Source organism: Nomia melanderi, chromosome 8 (assembly GCF_051020985.1).
Source record: "Nomia melanderi isolate GNS246 chromosome 8, iyNomMela1, whole genome shotgun sequence".
Taxonomy (NCBI): Eukaryota; Metazoa; Arthropoda; class Insecta; order Hymenoptera; family Halictidae; genus Nomia; species Nomia melanderi.
In genome coordinates, this window is record NC_135006.1 from 3262269 (window position 1) to 3289281 (window position 27013).

At 31.5% G+C, this 27013-nt stretch overlaps 1 protein-coding gene and 1 long non-coding RNA gene across 2 annotated transcripts in view; one reads left to right on the forward strand and one right to left on the reverse strand.

The window, feature by feature from the left end:
• The first annotated feature begins 1588 nt into the window (after positions 1-1588).
• LOC143174800 (uncharacterized) lies at positions 1589-25099 on the forward strand. Its single transcript, XR_012999167.1, has 4 exons — positions 1589-1620; positions 22317-22399; positions 23809-24579; positions 25023-25099. It is a non-coding gene; the product is annotated as an uncharacterized LOC143174800 (long non-coding RNA).
• The window catches only part of LOC116426672 (uncharacterized), a 141068-nt gene continuing 131073 nt past the window's right edge, over positions 17019-27013 (reverse strand). The window contains exons 5-7 of the mRNA XM_031975963.2: positions 23802-24000; positions 22269-22375; positions 17019-20760 (exon numbers count right to left, since the gene is read on the reverse strand). Coding sequence (XP_031831823.1) covers positions 20635-20760; positions 22269-22375; positions 23802-24000 — 432 coding nt within the window. The 3' untranslated portion in view covers positions 17019-20634. The remainder of the gene's footprint in view (positions 20761-22268; positions 22376-23801; positions 24001-27013) is intronic.

Sequence of the window (27013 nt, forward strand, 5' to 3'; positions counted from 1 at the left end):
GAACTCGAGAACTCGACTCTGGTCGTAAAGATCGGGCGAGCTCGAATCGAGTGTTTTGCTTACTTATCTACTTATGCAAGCATTCGAACACTTGAGCGGCTTGACTAGATCGAGTAGTTCGACTAGACCGAGTAGCTCAACTACATCCAAGTAGCTCGGACGTGTCAGGTAAAATAAAATAAAGAAGATTGATCTAAATAAAAAATTGATCGTACAATGGGATTCGCGTCACATTAATAATTTCTATATGGCAATGTATTTCAACAAAATAATATTTGAAAACATTTATTAATTATAATTAATGCGTTTAATAGCTTTACACAATGATGTACAACTAACGGCAGTAGTCCTAAGAATGCCCTTTATTTAATTAATTTTCAAAATTTTGAAATTTCACGGGATGACCAATGATGATCGAGCTATATACATGTGACGGTTCAAAATACTCGAACCGCTCAAATTCTCGAATGTTTCGGGTATTCGTCTCAAGTTCGTTCGATCTTTACTGACCTGACTCGAGTTCGAAATGCTGAGTACGGTGAACATTGGATATTCGCAACACTCATCGAGATTGGAAAGTTGCAATTATGAAGAGGTAGAATCGAATCCACCTCAAGAAACGAAAATTTTATTATGGCGGTTTGGTGGTTAATTCAAGTTCTTACCTTTATTTCAGATGGTTGACGGATCAAACAGTTGTTGCTGAAAAATATCTAATTTAATGAAATTATTATGTATTACATTATAATTGAAAACCGTTTAAAATTTCAAACAATTTTATTAACAAAGCTTAACAACCAATAGTCATGGAAAGTGTTTTTAGCGATAACACAGATATATTAGATAAAATTGAAGTTCTACATTCAATATACATCATAGCGTACAGTTTCATTTAAATTAATAGAGTATAGTCTACAATTTCAAACTATATACCTATAGTATTCTCTCCCTATAAATACGCACTATTGAACCGATTAAAATTGTACTGCTATTGTCATCATGCTACAGAATTGATTGATACGACAAAATCGAGCCCTCGGCCAATGAATCAACCATCTTTCTTCCGAATTGCGAGGCTATTGGGAGGGAACACTGCCTGACATTACATCTAACTACTCGCTAATTTCCACCAGAGAACATAGAACGCTACCATAAACAGGAAAGTGTAAATACTACGTGTTACAACGCTATAACATCTAACACACATTTACGTTTTACTAACCTAGCATGATCTATAGTTGCTAATTGTTTACTACTTGAACACCAGTTCGTACACAAACGCGTTACTCTTGATATATAATATATAATATATAATATATAATATATAATATATAATATATAATATATATGTATATATTATACTGTAATGGCCAGTTTAGTTTAGGAACGCAATTACAAACACACGTTCTTCTTGTTTACTAACATACATACATTTTTGCTAACTGTTACAACGAAACTGCAAACAAATGATTCAACTTGCAGAGACGTTAATAATAGATCCATACCGTCTATAACATCAGGCATGTTCAACCAGTTTCGGCGAGTGGGCTGTCGAGCGTGCGTCCAGAGTAAGTCATGGCATTCAAGAGTCAAGAGTCTCGTGGCGTAGTCATTTTTGAAGTGAGATGCAGTTGCAAGTATTATTTGGCAAATTAAAATAGATGGTTTATTTACATATTTTTCTATCTCTCTCACACTATCTAATAAACCTTCTTCTCTTATGTCGTTCTATTTCTTTCCCCGTACCGCTTCATTCTTATCAAAGAGCTCTTTTTCTTTTATCCACGTACTATCGTTATCTTTTCACTCGGCTACGGTTCTTTCACTGTTCAGTATTCCCTAAAACCACCCGTGTTTTGTTTCGCCATGCAATGCTCTTGTTGCATCAGTTTTTTTTTTACTAAATCAGAGCTGTCTTCTGCAAATGTCAGTTATACTGGTTACAAATCGCTCATCTAGAGATTTATCTTTTCATGTGCCTCGTGAACCTCGAAACCGAGTATGGTCGTATTATACTTGAACATGCCTGCTGTTCTTATCTACCTTCCTTTCTAAAATTTTATCGCACCCATTCTTACCCGATTGATTAATAATCGCACAATAATTCTTTTTTTACAAATTAACAAATCAATAATCAAACTATGTATCACATTACAGTAAAGAAAGTCCAGCCAGCTGTTTCTTAACTACTATAATTGCTAAGCTTTTCTTTCTGCTTGTCTTCAATTTGCATCTTAACGTATTACTCGAGTGAATTTTCTAATATAAACAGTCACGAAAGCGTAATGTAAGGCGGATAAAATTAGCATCGAAAAATTCTTACCGCAATAAATCTAAGTAGAACGCGTTTAATACCGACATACATGTTACGATACAAGAAAATATCAGAAATATTTATTGCATAAACGAGGAGGGAAAAAGGTAACAATACGTAGGTGAAGTTGAATGGAAATGATTAATTAACTTATGTTTCTTGATTAAGAGGTTAAATTAACCGCTAAGAACTACTACCACATGTTTTACACGTAGTATCGCATTATTTGTAAATATAGCAAAAAATGAAAGTATGATGAATACTTAATAACGCACAGTATTGTGTTTCGATGACACTGTTATTTTTATGTTAATTTGTAAGTAATAACGACAAACCAATTGAAATTAATATATTATCAAAATAAGGGACTGAGTATTCCTGGCTTAAGGATCTGGGAATCTTGATACGACGAACTGTTCTGCGAAAGTCCTGTAGATTTCAAGCAAATTAGAAGAAACGTCGTTTCATTTTCTCTCGACTAGTGTGTATTTTAGAAACGTTTCTCTCAAAATTTATCTTAATTGCGTCATGTGAAATGTAACAAAGAATGGATCTTCAATTAGATTATTAAAATTCTGTTCCCCTGATCAAGCGGTTATTAAAACATTGGAAATATCAACTGAACACGGAAGAATTAGGGGATCGATCTTTATCGTTTTGCTATAGACTAATTACTACTTCACAATCATAGATGACTACACGCATATTACAAATACTATACGATCAAAATTATCTACGATCTAAATTCTGAGTATCGGTACATCGCTGCTATCCAAGTATCGCTCGCTGTAGCTTTTTTTAAGATTGTCACAGATCTAAGATACAGTGCAGACCATTTATCGAATGGGACTTTCTGTCTTCTGTTTTCTGTGCCTTCTTGTCGTATTGGCGATATACCATATTACGGGTGTCCAACATGGTTTGACAAGACAAATGCACACAATTTGTACATGTGAATAATGAAAACAGTGTTTACGGAATGCAAGGGTACAGGATTGCAGTTATCAAGTTTCCATAAATATAAACGTGTTCGTGTGTTTACGCATAACTGGTTGCATTCTATTATGTGTAACTGTTTTTAATGAGTATCTAATTCCAAAAGATCATTCGAAGATAAAATATTTAATGTTTGAAATCAATATTCCATATTTCACAGGATGTTCATTTATAGACAGGGTCAATTTTTAGAATGATTATATATGACGAAATTGATTATTGAAATCATCAGTTATGTCAGTAGAAGAATGACCAGTGACGTACCATGCAAAAAACACGTGTTTGCCTCAAAGTTGTAATCCGATGTTCATCCAGATATTAATTAGTACTTGTAAATAAGACAATCGTGGTATATGCAATACACAGTGACATTAGTTAATGACATAATTGGCACAAGTGTGTATGCAAATGAAAACACTTGAAGCATATAACGTATGAATAATTCCCAAGTGCAAAGTATTGAATACATATTCGCTCATTTGAACTGAAAATGTACTGATTTAATTTACACGTAAATAAAATTGTCAAAAATTGTGAGAAAGTTTTAACTATAAATCATTTGAGAACAAAACTGAAATCGTAATTTTTACATATAGACTTAATTTTCATCTCACTTCGTTTCATTTTATCACGATCAACTTACTTTTCGCATAGTGAAATTAGTTTTCACAAGGTAACTTTCAACTTTTCGTAATGCTTGAAGCGAATCACTTAAACGTCTTATTAGGTACAAAGTAATAAGTTTCTACCATAATCGAATTGTTAAATCCTATATAGTGCCAATCACTATTACCAATAGTTCAACGCGGATGTACGATTACTTCCATTGGAAGCTTCAATTTTCTGATTAGGGTTAACCAGGACAATTTCATTCGATAAACTTGTCCATTGCTTTATCCTGTTATTAATAAATATATATTATAAATAAGTATAGGTATTTATCCGTTACAAGGTATTTGTGATTCGAGGAATGATAAGAGATCCACCTTCCTACTTGGGTGATCACTTCTTGATATTTAATTGAATGAGAGGAAACGCAGTCATTTGCACTATTTTGTTGGTATTTACTATTTTTATCTTCATTTATTTTATTTTTTCATTTCTATGTTCCTTAATCATATATTTTTTACTATGTTTAAAGTTTCTTTCGTATGTGACGTTAAAATAAAAAAATTTAATATTTCAACAAAAACTAAAATACCCATTTATTGTTTACTGAGATTTATCTTAAAGTTGAATATTTATATTACCTATATATTAAGACAAAATGAAATACTACTTGTTTGAAAAATGAATATTTATTAAATTAATGAAATATTATAACTAACAATATGAAATTTTATATGCTGATTCCATTTGTAACCTATTATTCAAATACTGGTAATTTCTATTCTTCATTTTTAGCGTGTTAAGTTTATGCAAATATTGTTCCATACAAGCTTCCGATGGTTTTTGTGTGAACCTTGTGGCAGTATTATACTTTTTAATTCCAACAACATTATAGTTACTAGTCTTATAGAGATGACTCTTAAAAACTTTTCGAATCTGTTTATGCTGTAGTTTTACATATAGAAGTGCAGATCATTAAAAACCGTTTTAACCGGGTAACTCCGAAAAAGTGGTGGTAATTATACTTAGAAACTCAACTGCTTAGGCATATCTTATGCTACTGACACCTGACGAACGTAATAATTCATTTGTTCTAAACTGAAACGCAACTGAATAATAACAAATATTGAATGAGCAATTTATTCAATGGACCAAATTCATACGGCTGGCAGCAGAACTGTTTTAAGAGATCTTTTTGTTTCATTGCTTAGCTCAATTAATATCTTGTTTCTGTAGTTTCCAATGCCTGGAATATTTATAAATCATTAGTTGATTCTCCTATTTCACAGTATCGGTGATTGGGTCCAGAAGACATAATTACAATATGTATATTAATGGTCTGCACGCGTTCTATTATAAATCTGTGTTTTTTTTCTATATTGTTAACAAGCATGAAATATTCGTATATTTGAATAGTAGTGAAAAATACAAAATAAATAATATGTAACTTGAATTTCTCATATATTTGAATGATAAACATAAAGTTTGTGGAATTTTTTCAATCATTCAATGTTGGTATAAACACAAAATATAATTATTTTATAAATTAATATATAATTAATATATAAGTGTACAATTATTTATAATTGTATACCTGGAATTATTCTTATTAATTATTCGATTTCGAAAAATTGTTTTGAATTGTAAAAAATATGTTTTAAAAAATGATATTACACTATGTAGTCTTCCTTCTTTTCCGTTGACATTTTTGTCGCAGTTTTTGAGCAAACGTTTATAAGAAGAATTTAACCTATAATTGATGATTGCGTCTCTAAAAAAATTCAATTCATTTGAAGTGCAATGTATATGGCGTGTGTTGATGTCTAATTCATTTAATTTGATTACATTCCACTTAATTTTCTGCCATTTTCGATATTCTAGATGCAGGTAAAATTGTTATCTCATAACAAAAATGGAATTCATAGAGCTCCATTTATGGACAGCACCGAAGTACATGGATGGACAGCGGATATCTATGCAAACTTAGCTTTTTATAACTTGTTGTAGTTTATAAAAATTTTAATACAAGACAAAGGTACGGCTGATTAACAATTAAACTGCAAAGAAAATGGAAACTGCGGTTAAATGTTTCTGATTAGAAGTTATATAATGCTATGGTTATGCAAAGAAGTGTTTCGCTATGAGCAAATGCATGAAATCCGCAGTCTAAAGCCAATGATACTCAGCTAAACGGCAATGGCTTAATAACTACTAGAGAACATATTTCAGATACCATGAAATAAAAAAAAAGAGAAAATCCATTATGAAGTTACTGAAATCTACCTTCAGTTTCATTGCCATTGTTCATTCGTCCAATTTTGGAACATCTAGTAAAATGTGTTCCATAATGGGGTCATATGTGTCCAAAACGGTTCAATGTATGTACCATATTCAGAAAATATCACGAAGATATCGTAGTATATTTATTAAGTGTACCAATAAACAATCTAACATATTTTGTTAAATTAAATATTTCTCTTCTCCGATACCGTACGTCATCTTGAATATATAAAAGCGCGGGTGTTCTAAATTTAAACCACACTACCAATTTATTTAAGTAAAAATGATAGAGTATTTATCGATACACCTGATATATCGCGAAACTTCCTTAAGAAGCTTCTGTCAAAATATATATGTATATATTTTCCGTAGAAATTTACATCTATTTAACTTATCAATACATACCCAAAGCTTATCATTCTAAAGCTGGCTTATAGAAGAAACTTGTTTAGACATGTGCCAAGAAGCGTACGATTCGTGGCTTTGGACACAGATTGGTCAACTTTTCATTGGTGGAGTTACGGGCGCGCTCTTAACGAGAACCGATTGGATTCGGGACATGAGTTTTCGCGACGGCTCATCAATTTCTTAATGGCGACCGATCAACGTTATCATTGTACACTTATTGTTAGAGAATCAGCGGTTAATGGTCCTTTGATTTCTTAATTGATCTCCATGCAACAAACAATATCGTCGATTTTAGTCGAGCAGAAATTTTACATTTCTGTCACCGATGAGTGTACAAATGTTCAATGACACGGCCGATTTTTATAAAAACGTATCTTCGAGCGAATTGACATCTTCTGACTTGTTTTTATAAATTTGTTTATGCTACGCCTCTGTTGCTACATCTAAGTAGATTAGTCTGCGAAGAAATTCGCGTCGCATGTATATCTGTTTTATCTGGTAGTTGGATATAAACACTATAACCCAGAGGAAAATATTCCCGTATGAAAAATTCGACTGAAAATGCGGGGAAGTATTTTTTTCGAAAAACATTTTTATAAAAGTCAAGTTAGTAGAATCTTTGATTTAGAATATTTAGATATGGCGCTCTTCTATGGCTTTTTAATAATTAAAATATTTTTGATGACTATTTGAATTATAAAAATGTGTAATAGTAGTAAATAAATGGTGAAATAGGTGTTGGAAGTTCTCTTAGTCCCATCGATGTGATCAAAATTAAGAATGCGTTTTACTTAAGATAATATAGAAATTCAGTAATAAATGCACGTGATCATTCTGTAATATTAAGAGTATGCGCAACATTGTACAAAACACTTCAGACTTTTATATTAACAGAGAACAACAAATTATTTTGTAAAATTTATATTCGTTACACAGAGTTTTACTCGTTATGAAGTGTTATTGATTACGTATCAGAACAGTGAAATTTGTTGCGGATACGTCTATAAATATACTATCGGGATCGAGAACAGTGTTTGTAAAGAGAAACCAAAACGTACATTTTACTTGTAAATGAAAATAAATTAATTTCCCACATGTTTTCTGCAAAAATCATCGCGAATAAAATTTTGTTCCACATTTTCAATTCCATTTTTCATACACAGTCGTTTTATGCTAGGTTGTACTGTCTGTTACGAAATATTCTCTATTGTTATCATTATGTGTACACACAGAGAAATATTGTATTTCTAAATACCATCCTTAACGATGTTCCTCGAGAAACCAAAGCACCATTTACATATATTACGCGTTTAATACAACAATTATCACGACTATTACGCTTAGCATATACACACACCATTTAAACACATTTAGTAGATCTCTCGTATCTGACACCTGTATACGTTTATCATAATTATGGTTATTATTAAACGCTAGTTCATTTCCATTTCACTGGAACGATCCAATTTTTGTACCGAAGGTAAATACATTATCGTACAGGAGTTTGAAACTATAACGAATCGAAAGAAAATTCATATATTCTAAGAATTTGAATTTTCATTCAGTTTTAGTAAAATTATAGTCTATTTATCACATTTACGTATAAGATGTTTAACAAGATTGAACTTAAGCAAAAATATTTTTCACTAAGATTTCTTAAATATTACTGTGATACGAGCGTATAAAAATTTGTTCAGTATAATCGGAAGTTCAAACATAAATATCGTTCCAGTTAAAGAAGCATATCCCTAGTACATAATCTGTACAACACGCTATATAAAAATCTTATGGAAACACAGACATATGACTCTGCAGTACGCTGTAATCTTGTGCCGAGCATACAATGTAAAAACTCTCAAAATCTATTTGGCACTCTCCTAATTTCGTGAAAAAGGCGAGCACGTTTTTTATTATATTCATCAATTCAAAGACATTGCATATGAGTATAGCTTTACTTATTCACTACGTGTACGTTTTACGTTTCATTTAGATTATACACCTTAGCTTCGTCTTACAATTAGATGATCATTGGTCTAGGAATGTAGTGTTTGCATAAAAAATAGCAATTTTGATCGTATATATCATTTTTTTGTGCAAAGTTCACATAAAATTCGTTCTTGATTAGAGAAAATGCGAAGTATGTAGAAAGGGTTATCCTTTATGGGTTTGTTTCTGTATAAACTTACTATATTTGCTATTTACTATACATTGCGCAATAAAGATAGATGTGAAATCATTCTGACAGCAGATGATCTATTAAAGCAATGAAAGATAGGATCTTTTTTTATAACTGCCGATTAAATCTGTCGTAATAGTTGTTTATTATAAAAAATTGTTAACGTCATTAAGAAAATATTAAACATATTGTAGCTGTAATTTTACTGTTATAATTTTGAATATTGTAAAAAAATCGGGGTTCCTGCTTTTGAAAAAATTAATCAATATTTAATAATTTAACATAAAAATTTCAAAACGTCATTTCGATTCGTACTATCTGATGTCAGACTAATTTAACGAGCATCATTGCATATGCATTGTACAGCGTAACACATGAGAATATACCAAAAAGGAAACTCCCCCTTCGTCGTGCATTACTGTTAATTCAGAATGAATTATGTGAACTCAGCTTCCTATAAATAGAATTTGATCAGTCGACTCATAAAAAAGAACTTCGTAATTTGGAATTTATAGACATAGATTTTAGCAATCTTTTAGTTAATTTTGGTCTTCGTATTCTTAACTGAACTACGGAAGTTTCTGCGCTTATAGTAACCCCTTATCTACAGAACGTAATAAAATGAATATTTTAAGAAAGTTTAATACCATATACTGGATGTTCAATAGAGAATGGCACATATGTTAGAGCAATTCTCTCCATCAAAAGTCAAAAGTTAAAGGTAATATACATATGTTTCTAGGTATATACGTAAATATTTATCTATTGCACTAATACTTCGTTCTCTGTACGTACATGTTAACAAGGTACCTTTATATTTTTTCGGCTACTATAATCGCATAAATATCCGCAGTTCATTAATGATTTAAATACAGTTTGTTCGGCGACATATAATAAATATTTTAAAGGGTAATTCTGCAAGTCAAAATAATGTAAAAATTGAGAATAATAAACTTGCAGCTTTAAGTTTGTTTTCAATTTGTAGAGAATTAAAAATATCTCTGGCCTATAACGATTTGCGAATAGTAGTGTATAAGGAGAAAGTCATGAGATTCTAAGTGTGAAGAGTGAGGTAACATATGAAAAATGTAGAACAAAAATCATCAAATTATTCACGTACGGTTTTGGTGGACTGTCAGAATTGAAAGAATACAAGACCGTATTAACAGTAATTGTTAATAACTTAACTCTTTGCCCTATCATTTCTTTCTGAACCATAATCGATCAAACTACTTTGTTACTAATAATTTATTGAAAATAAGAGAAAACATATGCTCTAAAGTATAATTATTGATGAAAGAGGAATAATTTTTTATTTAAATTCAAATGAATTGAATAATATTTATGTTTGTTAAATTCTATTCGAAATCTTTACCACGAATCTGACGCGATATTATAGGGTATGGAGTTATAGTGAATATTATAGCGAAACCGAAGACTCAGTTTTATTACTCTTGATATTTATTTAGCTTCTGCTTGCAAAATAATCTCTTAAAATATTTAATATATGCAATTAAACAGCCTGAATAAAATTGATAAATTGATAATAGGGAATTGATATATTTTTGATAGGAAGTTGATTCTATTTTTCATACAATTTTGATCTTCAAATATTGATTAACGTTTTTGATTCGCACGTAAATCTTTGATTAAGTTTGGATTTTTTAATATTTCATGTGTACCTGTACATAATCCATTATTTTTCATCATATTGAATATTTGGTTTCATGAAAATTAAAAATATTTTCTTAATATTATTCACCGTCATTGGATTTCACGCCACTAACATCTTGTTCCACTTTCATGAAATACAAAGACGGGAATGTGAGAGTACCGAATATAAATGTACCTATACCATTATTTTGTTAAGAAAATGGCAGATTATTTACTGGTACACTCGATTTTAATCACAATAAAATGACAGCAAAAAATATTCTTTCATGTCTAATAATCCGAATAATAAAATCAGAAAGTGTTAACAGAAAATAAAGTGCACTTTGTTTAAGTTGTAGTGTAATTCATTGTGTTATGCTTATTTCAAATATGGTATACTATAAACTAACAACAAGATAAGATCTACGTCGAAAGCCCTATTCTAAACAGTCAGTATATCTGGGTATTTAATTGTTTCAGTGTAGATTTGCTGGATGCAGACAGAAAAATATTCAATGATTCTTTTCCTTCATTCTATATTATTTGTTCGAATGATTCACTTCGAATTGCTTCCACAAACATATTTTGTTCACGGGAGCAAAACCTGGTTCTAGGAGCAAAATCTTTGAGTTGTTTTTATGAAATTTTCTTTTAAAAATACCCGCAGAAAATAAAATTACTACCAATTTTGCATGTGTACATAGTACTATCAGATGCATTAGCTGTATAAATTTGACATTTCGTTACTACAGTTTACTTTGTAAGAGACTTGCGACGTTATCATCGATGACTGCATGAAAAAGAAATGTATCACTCTCTATATTTTTCATACGATCATATTACTTACATTGTGAGGTTTAAAATAACATTTTTATCAGTTTTCAAACGAAATTTCAGTTCGCTTAGAGATCTTTATTATCTCTAGTATTCTTCGTGTTTTAACAATTTGAACTTTATACAGGGTATTTTTGGCAAAATTATTAATTATTTAATTTTCGTTTGTTTTTTATTTTAATTAAGATTGTATTTATCTTTCTCAACAAATGTTTCTTCAAGCTGAAATGTTATATGCGATACGAAATTAATAAATAAAATATCTTTTGCAAATTTCGTTGTAAAATAAATATTGATTAACTTTGTTACAAATACATAACTAACGTTTATGAAATACTACCATAAACGAAGTACTTTAAATAAACCTAATACGATAAAATTCACATAAAAGTGAGGCAATCTTTCAAAAAGTTACGTTACTTTCAAAATTTTGAAAAATTTTATTTTGTAATTTTGTAAACGTGAAGGAACAATGTTTTCTGCTTAAAATTGATTTCGCTATCTCTTACCGTTCTCAAGATAATCCATGAAAAAGAAAAATTTACATTTTTTTCAAGGGGTAGTTTCACCTTTTCAAAGTTAAATCCGGCACGAAAAAGATTGTAACACATTAGGCTTGATTTACTTTATTTGCACACAAAGTTTCGTAATTTTTTGAATTTCTGGGTTCGATATCTTTCCTTGTAAGTTAAAGAAGAGATCGCGAGAAATATTCCGTATTTCGTATTGACACGACGTATAAATACGGAAATTTATTCTAAATAAATAAAATTGCGAATGGAGGCATAACAAAATATTGCTTCGATATATCTTCGGTAAAGTCATAGCCACTTGTTGTAATTGTTATGTTTGTATGTTTATGTAATTACATGGTATGAACCAACAGCGTATATCATATATTATGTATAAGATGTAGTAAATTAGAACACTGATCTCGTATAATGCCACCTTATATGTGGAAACCATAAAAATACCTTTTACACTGATTCATTGTGAGAGACGTACAATTTTAAAACAGCATATAAATATTTCATATGAATTATATTGTAGAGAAACCTTATTTTGTAAATCATTAAAATATTATTGCAAGTTTTTGTCATAAATAAAAAGTATTTGTTTGATTTGAATGAAATGGAATTATATTGTTACTTTCGTAATAAGATACTACCCAAGAAACGGTTCACAGTGAACCAATAAAAAAGATCAAATGAAAAGCATTTTACATTGACAACTAGAGTAGCGATATTTTCTGAAATTAATCAAATCGTCAAAAATCACCTGCGACGAGTCAGGTGCATTGGACAAAATAGTCTCTATACAAGATGATAATAACATTTAGCATTGTATCTCCTACTGTTGGTTCTGCGTAAAGAACTAACCATCGAATGATGAAGACAAAGAATATGTATATAGCAAAGTATAGATGAATCGTTTGAAGATATTGGTCAAGATTCAACAAATCGATAAACCTCATCATCAAGATATGCGAAACCCCATCATGGAGTCTAGCGAGCAATAAGACCGCAAAGTATGCATGTAAGTATAACTTTCCTCAAGTCTCTTCTTCTGAAATTTAAACTATAAAGACGATATTTTGCAAATAAGAATGAAAATGTGTCAGAAAATATTTCCATCTTTTTTTGTAAATTGTTGATTTTCAAATATTTTAAAAAGATAATCTTATTATATTGTATATATTGTTAGAGTATGAATTACTTTCTTGATTTGGTTATCGTACGTTACTTACGACAACACCATTTAATTTTCGGTTCTTATATATGCCTGTACCCAGCATTTTGTATGGGTATTTGATAGTATGTGTATGAAATTATCTAATAGCTTTTAGCTAAATGCTCGAGCTTGTAAGTGACGGTGCCTGGGTGTGATTGTACTCATCTGCACGTTTCTTGTGTTCTACTGAAGTTTTTTAAGTGTAAATAATTTTTTTCTTCTTTCGTTTTAAAAATGCATGTGACAAAATTATCACACGGACGTAGAAATTACTATTAAGTTTAATACAATAAATGTTATTCTAAATAAAGTTATAGTTTCCTTCAACCCTAAAATTAGCCTCCATGTTATACACGAATGAAGTGTGGTCCAGAATGAACAAAAATTGTCATAATGTTACATTTCATAAATCCAATTTCATTTCGGTATATGTTATGTAGACGTCCATACTTACAATACTATCCAAAACACGCATATTTTTCATGGAAATAAAAATCGAGAAGATTTCAATTTGCTTATTTCGCAATTATTGGTATCTTTACAGGGTTAAATATTCGAAATGATGTCAAAAATAAATAGTTTCCCTTTAAAACTGTATTGAACATATGAAAAAACCAAAAAAATCTATTCTTACAATTTTTATAAGGATTATACATTAATTAGCTCTAGTGTTAGATATTGAAATCTCTTTTTTTAGCGCATAAAAATTGTTCAATGTTCAGTCATACGTGTTACTTTTCTCGGGAACAATGATTCAACATGTTTGTCTCTATTTTATGATATTTTGCGCGTTTGTTTTTAATTATATGCCATATATAGTACAGGATTTTTTACGTTTGCAAAGGAAGTTTGTTATTACGTAAGTGAAACTGAAACATGATAACGTTTTGTTAATGAATGAATTACTTTAAATTGTAATGTTATACTTAATATATCTAACTAATAAAGGTACGAAAACGTTTACTATAAAGTGCCCTTCTTAAAATTATCATGCTGCGTCATTTACTTTATTTTATAGTAAACTTCTTGCAAACATGGAAGTAATTTATGATAAACTATTACAGTGCAAAACATTATAATAAATGGAAGGAAAACGTGAAAAGCTTCAATTTTCAATTATTAATATTTATCATTAAAAAAACAAATCTTTCATCTGAGAAACGATAAATAATTTCCAATTTGTATTTGCATGGGAAATATGCATATTCTGAATGATTCTATAATTTTGAATACTTTTAGTTTTCATAAGAATTCGTTGGATTCAAACTGGAAGGATTTTTGAGAATTATGTATGAAAGTATTTCGTGATTACCTCGGGAATAAAATGAAAATGACATTTTCATGAGTGGGAAAAATTGTTTAAAATACGCATTCCTACATTTGTCAATTTTATGAAAATCTATTTGATCGTCTACGTACTTCACTATAACCGAAGAATTGATATCTTCTATTTTGTAAGAAAATACACACAAGTGTTTATTTTTCTTCCTATAACTTATTTTTGATTTTATACGCTTTTTCACACAAGTATGTACTGCTTATTGTTGAATTTATTAATAAACGGATCAATTTGTTCTCAATAATATTTTTCATTGTTTTAGAATATTCCGTGTCACATATTTCCAATCAAAAAATGCAATTAGGCGTACCTTTTTCAACAAAAATTGAATGGGTGTTTAAAAGAAGGATCTCTGCTACAAATTGTTCAAAACGTGACTTTTATGAAGAAAGGAGAGAATGTGACGTAAAGAACGTTTCTACAAAATTTTATTTTCTAATTATCACCCTAAATACCAGAAATTCATAAAAGACACGTAAACATTGATGACTTTATAGAGAATTTACGAATTTGAGTCAACATACCAGAACCTAATAATTTACTAATACCGTACAAAACTTTATCGATTATTACCAAAGAAAAGAGAAGGACTTGTTTCAATTTTGTATTCTTAAGAAGTAACAAATTATTTTTTAGTTATTGAATTATTGTTTTCATTTTTCAACTTGGAAAACGGGACCTATATTACATCAACCGTCCACCTCTGTTTATTAAATTCGTCATAGTCTTCATCTTTTAGACAACCATTCAATTATGTTCGTAAAAAAAGTTCATTTTTAGTAAAGCATATTATTTTAACTTTATGGGAAGGTTATACGTGTTAATAGCATTTGAAATCTTGAATAAAAAGAGGACCAGGCACCGAAACTCGAGGATCGATTTGTTCTGTTTTCATTGTGTAAGAATAATGTTTTGTAGAAAGGATTGATGTGTTTGGGTTACTATGCGTTGTCACACATTGAAAGGGATCCACAGACTGATAGTGGATCCTCATGTAGGCTCAATGTATGTCACGCTTTATATATTGCATTTTGATTTCGAGCTGTCAGCCATTGTCTCTTATATATTACTTACGTGGCGTATATGTACATAATTTTGTTTGTCTATAATTACTATTATGTCTTAACCGTAAAACGCGAAATAGACTCTTAAAGGCTGTCGTGTGTCTTGTTTGAAACGAAAGCCAATATCACAATAGCGTGTAATAAAATAAATATTCCCGCGAGAAAATATTCAATTCTCAAGATCACTTGAACATGGTTATTTGTTACGTACTGAACGATACTCCTCTGTCACCTACAGTCACCTGTGTATCGTATTCAAGCAGAAATACTTGTCATAATATAAACATAGTGTTGTTAGAATTCTTTTGTTATCCTTCGAAATGATGATAATTTATCAAGAACATGAACTGCAATGATATAACACGTTCGTTCTGTACGGAGACCATATCGAATACTTGTGGTTAAGTTTAACGTAGAAATGTAGGGTATGTTCGAATAGTTTCGACTTTATTTTAGTAAAGTTGTGAGTTTTAAATTACTTTGGCCACTTAGTAATAATGTAATGCATGTTTGAAATCTTTTCAGAAAATTTCCCCGTCTCTATCATAGTGATAATGCAGATTATCCAAATAATGCTTTAGTTAACCATAAAATAAAATCATTTAATAACTATTAAAAAAATAAATAAAATGCATAGTGTGAAATTCAATAAATACTTATTAGTTTAGTAAAATTTAATTGATGTAAAACTATTCGATATGGTCTTATAGCGCATTTGATGTTCCGCATAAGCGACCAGGTTTTTTGTATTTTAAAAAGGAAAATGCGTTATAATAAGACACCGCAACTGAAAATGTATTTTGTTCTGTTCATATACGTACGCACATTATAAAATAGAAATATTCTAATGGTTCATAGCAAACAATAATATTTTCCGTTACGTCGAAATAAAGCTGATCGCAAATCAAGAGCAGATGACAAAAAGTTAAAAAATTTGAAAAAGAGTTATTGTTTTCATTATTGAAATGAATTTTACTTAACGTGGATAATAAAAAAATAATTATTTCAATAAAGAAATGATCGGTAGTAGGCAATTATAGATAATAAATATAAGTTACAAATTCTCGGTACTAAAGTAACAAGCTGCCCGTCCCTAATTTACTCGTTTTCTAACAGTTCAAGAACATGTTATTTCTTTAAATTGATTATTGAAGTAGTACGTACGTATACATGGATATGTGTTAGTAAATGTGTATGCTTGCTCTTTACAGTAGCAGTATGTATGCAAACATGAAATAACACTTATAGTATTTTAATTACGTCTTCACTCTTCTGTCTTAGTTCTGAATGCTGTCATACGCTACCTACAATTATAATGGTTTCGCTATACAAAATGGGTAATGCACTTGAATTAGCGCAACGAATTTGAGGCCACAGACAAATACATAGTATTGTTTTAATGTAAACATTATCTCCTTCTAAACAGGCATCGGTGCCTTTTTTTAAATACCAATGTTATGCTCGCTCAGTTACGAAAGTTATAAATGCGTTCACTCAGACATGTACCACCGATGGTACACAGGCAATTTATAACATTAAAATACTCAAACAGCATTTATGTGAACATTGTTATTATTACAATCTATGATTAAACAGATAGAAATATCTCCTGACATAAATGTGTTAAATTATGGTATATAGTTAAATATAATTAGTGAACGAATTAGAGTAATAACGTTGAATCTCACACTAAATGAAAGAAAGGAGCGAACATGATAGCAGTGATACTTATCTGGGACAAAATCGTTGCCTTAACCAAGGACTTACCATATTTGTTTTTATTTGCGTTAAGGATAGACAATCACGTTATTACTGTTAGGGCTGGTATAAGAGTAGAGATATGAGGAAGAAAAGTATTTTTGAGTTAATTAATTATTTTGGAAAGAGAAACAAAGTTTCGATGAATATCTCTGCCTTTTATTAGGCAGATGGTTTGCTTAGTGTGTAGAGTCTAGCCTTAACACAATTAAATAGGAATTGAAACCTCGCAGATGTTGTTAATACACTGCTTCCTGCATACAAATTTTATTTCATATTCTGGAGATTTAATTAGATGTGTTATTAGGAAAACTTGCGAACAGTTTTCAGTAGTATGTTCTGATCTAAGCATACCAAAATATTAAGGACTCATAGTTTTAACAGATACTGAACCTGCAAATTAAATACGACTCCATTAATATAATTACTTATATCGTATAGAAAGATCAATAAAATTTTCGAGAAGTTTTGGAGAATGCAATGTAACCTCCTTGGACATGTGTCCTTGTATTCATCAAATAATTAGGTTAACTGGCAATCAATATAATTGATGATGACGGTACGCAATTCTTTTATTAAATAAGTTTTCTAGCTCATTTCAGATTCTTTACTGATTGTTTCATATATGCTGAAATGTGAAAGTGTCTATGAACAGAAAAAGAAATGAATGCTACTGCTGCCCATATAAGATGTACCCTCTGAAAGTTATGCCCTTTTTGTAATGGCACAACTGTATAAGAGAATGAATGATGGTATGTAAACACTTTCAACTGTAAAACTTACGTTCAACAATACTGACGTGCATTGTGCATTATATAAGTGTACACGCACATACACACACATATATTTTTTTAATATATATATGTACATATACATATCATATCGAACATTGATGATCAACCGATTAACCGATTAATGATATCATATCTAATAGTCTTAATATAGTCGAAGCAACAACTATTGTTCGGTCGTATAAAAGATGTAGTTTGCGTATTATTCCGCTAGTTCATAATACTTATGACGACGAATAGCAGGAAGCAGAATATCGTTTTTATCTAATCACGTGAAAAATGTATCCCGTCGCAACAAGACCATGTGACTTCTACTACTTCAATTATGTGGTGGGGTATTAGGTAGTTTTCTTTCGTACTAAAAATCCATTCGTCAAAAATGTTATACTACTGTGTATAAAAATTGCAACGCCGATGACACGCGCAGTTACGAAATTGAAATTGATTTGAAAAGATTATTAAACCTGCAGTCCAATATGGTACTCGAGCGTTTTCAGGATATTAACATTTTTCTACACAATAGTATACTTATCTCAGTATACTAGTAAATACTACCTAGATCAGACTTCGTGTATTGCTATATGCATTTAGAACAGATTGGTGAAATAAAACATTATTGCACAATGGAGAGTGCCAACAAAATATATAAGCACATACTGCCAATTGTATTCTGCTAATTCTATGATTGAACAAAGTCTTTGTAAAAAGAAAATGAAATTTAGCCATTCGATCACATCAGACGTGATTGTTGCTGCGACGGTCTATCCTCGAAAGAACTGCACAGATTCTCTTAATAAGATTTATCTTCACACAGGCGCACGCATACTTTTACACAACAGCACACATTAGAATTACGAATCTAAATATACTCAGGTGTTACTTCCCTTTGATGAACAACATTAACTGTCTTAAGAAAAACTGTACACTGCGCGAACCGCGCCGGTACAACTTTGTGTTTTGTGTTTCAACGTGCAAGCGGCTATTCCGATTGAAATCAGAAACTAATGTGATCGGTTCGGTCACTTTTATATTGGCACTGCTCTCTGTTACTTGGTGTATCCGTTGAACTCTATTCAGGCTACATGAATATGAAGTGAAAGTGTGCAGTTAAGATCTGGCCGAAGAATTGATGCGTAGACTGTTGGGCTAATGAGCTATTAGGGACAATGAATGTTTTTTTATGTGTTTAAACTCAATGCACGCAATCGATGACTCGTGTGTTAGCAGAAAATGGCTCAGCATCATCATTCTAGGTGCTGAATAATTTTATCTCAAGTTATATTTTTCTCAATTATTTTCCTGATTAAAAACGAGGCCTGAATGTCATAAATGATATTATTGGAGACGGCAAGTGAACGCTTTTATGGTTTTAATTAGTATAATTGTTCAAAAAAGTGAGAAAAGTTTTATAAGCACCGATCTTTGTGTAAGTTTCGAATTACATTCATTACATTCATGCGCGCACCAATTAATCGGCAACATCACTCATCAAAGAAGAAAGCCAAGAGGGGAATACGGTTGGTAAACAGGGAGTGGTGGATAACGGCTCAGATGTCGAGCTGCCGAAGAGGGTAATTGTATATCTACGCATCAATTTATAATGGCCGGATCATAATTTTAAGACATTCAAGGTACTACAAATTATTTTGATCATTGATAATCCAACCAAACATAAGTACTTTCTCTATTGTCATTGATATTTTATTCAAAGTAGTATAATTTAATTGCAGTGCATAAAATGGATACGTATTATGGATTTAATGTTAACGAGTACCTTTGTTACGATAATAATAATCAAAATGTTGCGTATTCCGAATTAATAGTCAATGCATGTGCATACGTTTTATTAACACAGAGTTTTTAAGAATACGTAGTTTAACAATTGTTTCAGGGGTCAACGGAATCAGCAAATAACAGTTCATCAGCAGTCTACTTCACAACTAACATTTTACTCTAAATATTACTATTTTCGTTCCAACATAAGAAGGATTTCCTGAAAATCCTATTGCTTCCCCTTCATTGTAAATAAGAAATAATTATGACGAAGGGTGTTTCTTAATTATAAATGTCACGATAGTATGCTAAGTTACCGTCTGTACTCTCTTTGTTAAGTTACTATATTACTGGCAAGTAGATGTTTATGCAAATATAGACTTTTACAGCATAATTCACCAGAACGCGAGTTAAACAGAAATGTTTGTCTCGTTATAAAATTTCAACTGTTCGAGATGATGGTGTAAAGAGTCCAGTACAAACATAACACGCGGGTAAGGAATAAACGATTTTGTAGAAATTGGTGCAGATTCGCTTCGAAGCTTGACTGCCAGCCGTTCGCTTAATATACAATAGTACAACAAGATTAAAAATAAAAAAGAAACAACGTCTCGAATCTCGACAGCGCTAGTCAAGCTTTGCTCTTTTAATGTTTTCGCGTGAAGATTAAATTTTAGGTCTGGATCAAATTCAGCGTCAGATGCTTTTGGACGACATGGCAGTCAAAATGTTAATCAGTTTATCTATATGAGTATCCATGAAAAGAGACGCCGGTGTTTGTGATGGTAACGTCTCGTTCAGGCTCCTATTGTCTGGTTCACCCCCTTCACCGACAGCCACAATGATCACTTTTGCAAAGCAAAATTTTACATGGTCATGCGTGGCGAACGGTGGAGGGGGTCCGGCCGCTATGCTTGATCTACCTCGTGGCACACCTCCATGTAGTCTGGGTTGTGCATGATGTCCTTTATCATATCCTTCAATATTGGATAACGCGGGAAGATTGGATACATTTTCGAACTATTGTACTCCTCCTGCGGGACAAACATAGGGGTGCATTAATTACAAAGAAGTAGTAACGAAGTCGACATTGAATTCTTATTTAACCAGTTAACTGTGTTTGACGAGTATACACGTTATCGTAAAGCTTGACATGACACTAATTCTTTCAGCGATGAACTCTTTATTTTTTCACATAAACATGTAATTCTTTGTTTCGCTTTGATTTTTCATTAAAATATACTCTACGTGCATTCGTCCTGCGTTCAACGAGTACACGCTCCATTTTTCGATTTTATTGCGCACAGAACGAGAGGTTTTTCCAACTAAATTCCACAGTTAACTGGTTAAATGTATGTAAATGTAATTGCACTCATGTTCATATGTAAGACCACGTTCTGTAGAGTCTCAGCTTGTACGGGAGAGTCGTAGAGTACTGGTCAAAGACAGAAATGTAAAAGTTCCTGTTTTTATCGTTAAATATTTTACCGATAGAGAAATAAGCGAATAGTTTCGTTAACTATTTATACCGGTGTTGTTTCTTTTATTTTACATATAATAAGTTTCTCCCCTCTGGAATTCAATTTTCACGAGTGTTCTAAACGACCTTTATTTGCACTGTTTCGTTCATTTTTTAACTTCTTAATTAGCTACGATTCGCCTGCTTTTATTTATGAGTTTCGCGATTTCTTTGTAAGATTTTCCTTCCTTATGAAATTTTCTTATCAACTCATACTGTTATTGGTTTAGGTAATCTTTGGGTAATTGTATTACAGAAGTTCACAAAATTATTATTTACTATGAAACACTTGTGGGTCAAATTGTGTGTTAAGGTGGACTGAAATGTTACAATTATGTTAGGTGTTGAATTTGCATCGCGTCGTTCTATAGTTTCTAGGAACTTAGTGCTTTTAATTCTTCCTAAAACCTGTTGCTTTTTAAAACTTGTGTTTAATGGGGTTATAATTAATTTTATAATAAGTTAATCAGTATAAAGGTTTATAAATTAAGAAATTATAAGAAAATTCAGAATTGGAATAGTCTCACAGTTATAAATAAGCATCATTCGAGATACAACAGTTTGAGTGTTTTGAGCTAGAGCTGGTTCAGGATGTGTTACATCATCAACTTAGACGCAAAACACATAAACACGAGCGACGGCAAACTACAAACTCTGTGAGTTACCTTAATATTTTAATATGTGATCTGATATTCGCATCAGTATCACTTAGGTGGAGCTGTAATTCGGTATAATACCTTCTTTCTAAGAACCGACAAATGTTTTTCTGAATTTTGTGATAGGAACAATATATGCTGGTTCTTCCATTGCATCGAGTAACATTTTGTATTTAATTTACTGCAACGTTGGTACAAGTGAAAACGACAGCAGACTCTTTGAATAAGCGTGTTGTAATAAACACGCGAGAAGTAGACTGAAGTGTCCTCTCAGATTCTTTTGATCGCGAGAAGCTTTTGCGGCTTGTTTACTGGTTTATCGGGTCTCGAGGACTGTTGTGAATAAAGAGATAAATATCATAAATACCTTTAAATCTCGGATGAGATTTCTCAGGCCTGTATATCTTTTCAGCAGTCTGTAGAGGTCGTTAGTCAGCTGCGTATTTTCTGCCTCGATTTGTGCCGTTGTCATACCTATTTCGTAGTTACAATAAATATGTACGTATATATCTATGATGTTGCACATATGTTTGGTATTACTAAATCAATTTTTATTCGAATAATTGTTTAGACAAAAACTTATTCTTTCTTTTAACACGTTGACTATCACGAAAATTTTTAGTGTTTTGTTTAATACTACTTGTTCTTTGGTAACGGAGTCAAATGGTACTGGAATTAGTTATTAATTGTTTGGCATCATAGTATTAATCTAATTACTACTAGAGGCATAACAAATAATTTAAAATAAGTGTTTCAATCGTTAAGTGCTTTAAGTCTTTTTATGTGTTGTAATCGTTTCCCTGTGACAGAATTTGAACTCTGAGGTTTAGAACACTTTATATGTTAACAACATTGTGGAACAAATTTGAACTTTTTTTGTTTCTTACAATAACCACTAGGTGATTCTTATAAAGTTCCTTACCCTAAATACGAATCCGAAAACCAAATTGCTGGGTCACGTACAGTTTTCGAAAAAAATGGGTTTTTGTAAAAACGGTCGAATTTTTCAGAAAGCCAAGTGTTACGTGAAAACTAAAAACGATAGGTAGTTAAAATTTATCGCAGAGAATAAAGGAGACTTGCCTGAACACGTAACTATAAAAATTTTGAATTTTGCGTATTATTAAATGTTTGTAAATGATGATCAGATTTTGAAAAAGGGTAGATGCGCGTACTTTGTATGCACTTCTATTACATTTCTACGAAAAGTGGGTTGGCTAGCACGAATTTGCTGTGCACCATTGGATTCTGCAGACATTTTTGAAGAGGAACCCCCCGTGGGAAGCGTGAGATCGGTTTTTCTTTGTGAGGGGGTAAGAAAATGTCCGCGAAGAGCGCGTCACGGAACTTTCGCGCTACACGGCCATCGCTCGCCGGCCACAGCTATGCAGGGCCGTGACTATGCGCTGTATAGACCTGAACCCCGGTCATTTTTTATATGTATGTATAATGTTTAATTGTTTTATAAATTTTCATAATAGTTATGAGAAAGTTTTTCACGATCGTTTCGTTTTAAATAATTTGATGTTTAATATCTGAATACACATATACGAGTAATATTATTACGGTGATTAACACTAAAACTATCGAATCAGTGAAAATAGCTGGTATAAATTGTATTATCTTTCGATTATTAATATTTTGAAGGTTATAGATATCTGAAATGTTTCTGAAAATTAATCAATTAACCGTTTGTACAAAAAAAACCATTTTCTTCGGAAACTGGATGTGACCCAGCAGTTTGGTTCTCGGATTCGTATTTAGGGTAAGGAACGCTATAAGGACCACCTGGTGGCTATTCAAAAACAAAAATCGTGTTCCACAGTGTAATTTGAAGTCACTTTGAAGTATCTACTATAGGTATCTAGATAAAATAATTTATACTTTACTTTCTGCTTACTTTCAAGTCTCTCGATGCGTTCACGTTTATTCTCCACCTCTTCGGCTAAGCGAGCAGTGGTTTTTACACCTTCCCCGCTTTTGTGAGTTTTCTCCATGATGGAACACGCTCGAAGGACAAACGCGGGCACTGTTTCCTGTTTCTCCTGCTTCGGTATGTCGACCAGTGTCCAATATTGGGTCTCTAACTTAATCACGTCCTGGAAAATGGCAGTACTTTACACACTAGGTGGTTGCTTTCATCTATTTTTTTTGTGCCGAAAGAGTGTGCTGTTTTTTTTTAGACAGATTGCTCTTGTGACCCAATTTATGTCAAAGGGTTGACGGAAAGAAAAATTTGATAAACGATGAATGGAAAGTGAAAAGTTTTGATGGAAAATATTTTTTTTAAAGATAGTTAAGGACAAAGATTTCAAAAATTCTTTACATACAAGATTCGAAAAGAGATTTAAATCAAAATTTTCTAAATAATATTTAACAATGAAGTTTGTGCACAAGTTTGTCTTGAAACATTCAATGCGTGTCTAACAAAATTGACTTCTTAAAGAATATTGAAAAATAAATCGTTCTAACACAACTGAAGACCAGGTTACTTGTATGGACAGTATCTTTTCAACAGATGGCTTACCGGTCACGAGTTAACTCGTGTTTTCATGCCCAAACGTTGTTGGCCGGTCACGAGTTAACTCGTACCTCCACTTGCATCAGCCATTTCAGTTTTCAAAACACGAGACAATTTAAGATATCGCAAAAATAAAATATTCAAAGTTATATAACAGGTACGTTCAAAGTTTCATTTTAATTCATTATGTATAAGATAAATAAAGTATATTGAAGTTTTATTTAGATCGTTACACTTTCGTATTTAATGCTAGGTTTACGGAACGCGTCAATTTGACGCACATCGAATTTTATAAACATTATTTAGTAAATGTTTCGACGGGTTTGAACATGTATTCTAATTATCCATTTTTAAATCTATAATTTTCAAAATATAAATAAACGAATATAAATTTTTGTAGGAACAATAGAATAAATTGCACAGTGAATACCCGCAAACCTAGTATTAATTACGGAATAACCGGTGACATTAAATAGCTTTTGCGTAAAATTGCCGGTCGACACTGTGTTAAGAGTTTAAAATAGCGATACCGTTAGTAACCGATAAGTTATCTTTATAATGAAACCACATGAACTGTTTAAATTATTGCACGTTTTTTAGTGAATACGTATGCGTTTAGTATCCAGGTTCTCATGTTCAATAGCGACTGACACATCCGAAATCTCAAGATGCGTCACATCACTTAATAGATACATTAGGTAAGCGATTCCCTTGAATCTAATTCCCTAGCATTTCCATCTAAGATTAGTGACGGGTCTTTGAACATTCGAGGTCCGAACTCGATGATAAGTTTGAGCGGCTTGAAACTCGGCCCGAAACAAATAGGAGACAGCTTGAGCGACTCGAACGTGCTCGACTCCAATCAAGCAGAATAGGTCTCAAGCGGCTAGATGTTCGAACACGTTCGAATTTCTACAAGCAAGTTACTACGCGAGTGGTTTAACCCTACCGCTATCAAGGTATATCATAAAATGCGAACTGAAACACGAGTTCACTTCTAAGAAATCATTTCGAAAAATCAATGTTCAATAAGCATTTTCGCTGTAAAAAAGTCATTTTCTTGATAATTTAAATACACCATATTCGGTAATAGCAGATTAGTATAGAATAGCAGATTGGTATAGAAAATAAGATGGAAACAGATGAGACTTGACCAATTAAATTCCTACTAAAGCTCACCCCTTGTGGAATACAAAATGCAATATCTTATATGAAGATTACTCAAGCAACTGTTATCATTGTTTTTTTATGGCAGTTCGTATTTTTTCTTTTTTACTGTCCTTCACACGTAGGTAAGTATATCTTTTGCAGAATTTGTGGATGACTATGGTTTTGCCTAATTTATTGTATATTTCTTTTTTTGTGGCAGTGCGACAGTTAAAATTCGAAACGACTGAAATGGTTGAATGGAATGTAACAATGTGAACATAAAATTACTTGCACATCAATAAAAATATAAGTCTTATTAGTATAGCACAATGAAATTAACAGGAGTTGGTAAGTAAGGATTTTCTTTTCAAAATGAATGGAATCATAATTACAGAATCTATTTTTAATAATATATAGTTCACATTAAAAAAAATGGAAGATTATAATACATAATGTAGAATTAAAATTAGTTGATTAACTTCTCGTTTTTAACGACAAATTTTTCGTTAGATTTTCCACACAAATTTCTTTTGCTTTCTTGAGGTAGCTTTGAAACTTATTAGCGTCAAAGTTACTTGATACATTATTCTTCTCAGTTTTTATGACATAGGTGCTCAGAAATATGGAACTTTTTGAAATATATATGATGTAAATATAACACAATTTTCATGCAAATGTAAATGTAAAAAGCTTTTACTACTTTGGCCCACGATGATTCGCCTCCAAGACATTAAAAGTTAAAAATTGAAGTTGACAAATACCAATCCTGTCGTGTCACGCAAAACAAACAGTGAAAGGCTCTTCTCGTTCTTGTCAGAATGCCATCTCCTGAGCAACTCTCGGTAAGGTAATTTTGGATGAAAACACTCGATCTCATTTTACATTGTCAAATATTTATATTTTCAATTGTTTTTAATGGTATACTGAACCTTGTACAAAGACATATTTAACTATTCTTCTTATGCGTATTTACTTTTACGAATATAATTTTTTTGTGAGGTGTTAATGATATTAATGATTTAAGAGTACTTTTCAAAAATATATTAGCCGTTCCTTTAACCCCATTACAATGAATTTCACACAACTTCCAATATATTATTTGTAAAATTTGTATTCTGTGCATATTAAAGTAATTTTAATGTAAGTAACCAAAATATATATTAATACAATGTGACATTCTCGTATAATAGCTTTACAACAGGACACTTCAAAGTAAATATTTTTATATATCACATACTCACTGTTACACAAAACAGTTCTATTACGATGCCGACAGTTTAAGTACGCTATATTAAAAATTATTGTATCAATCGGATATACTTATATACGTACTGGTGCATTTTCTTACACTAAGTAATTTAGACTTTTATCGTATCAGTCCCATGGAAACACAATTTGCACCTGAGTACCCACAAATAAATGAATAGTAAATTAATACGACA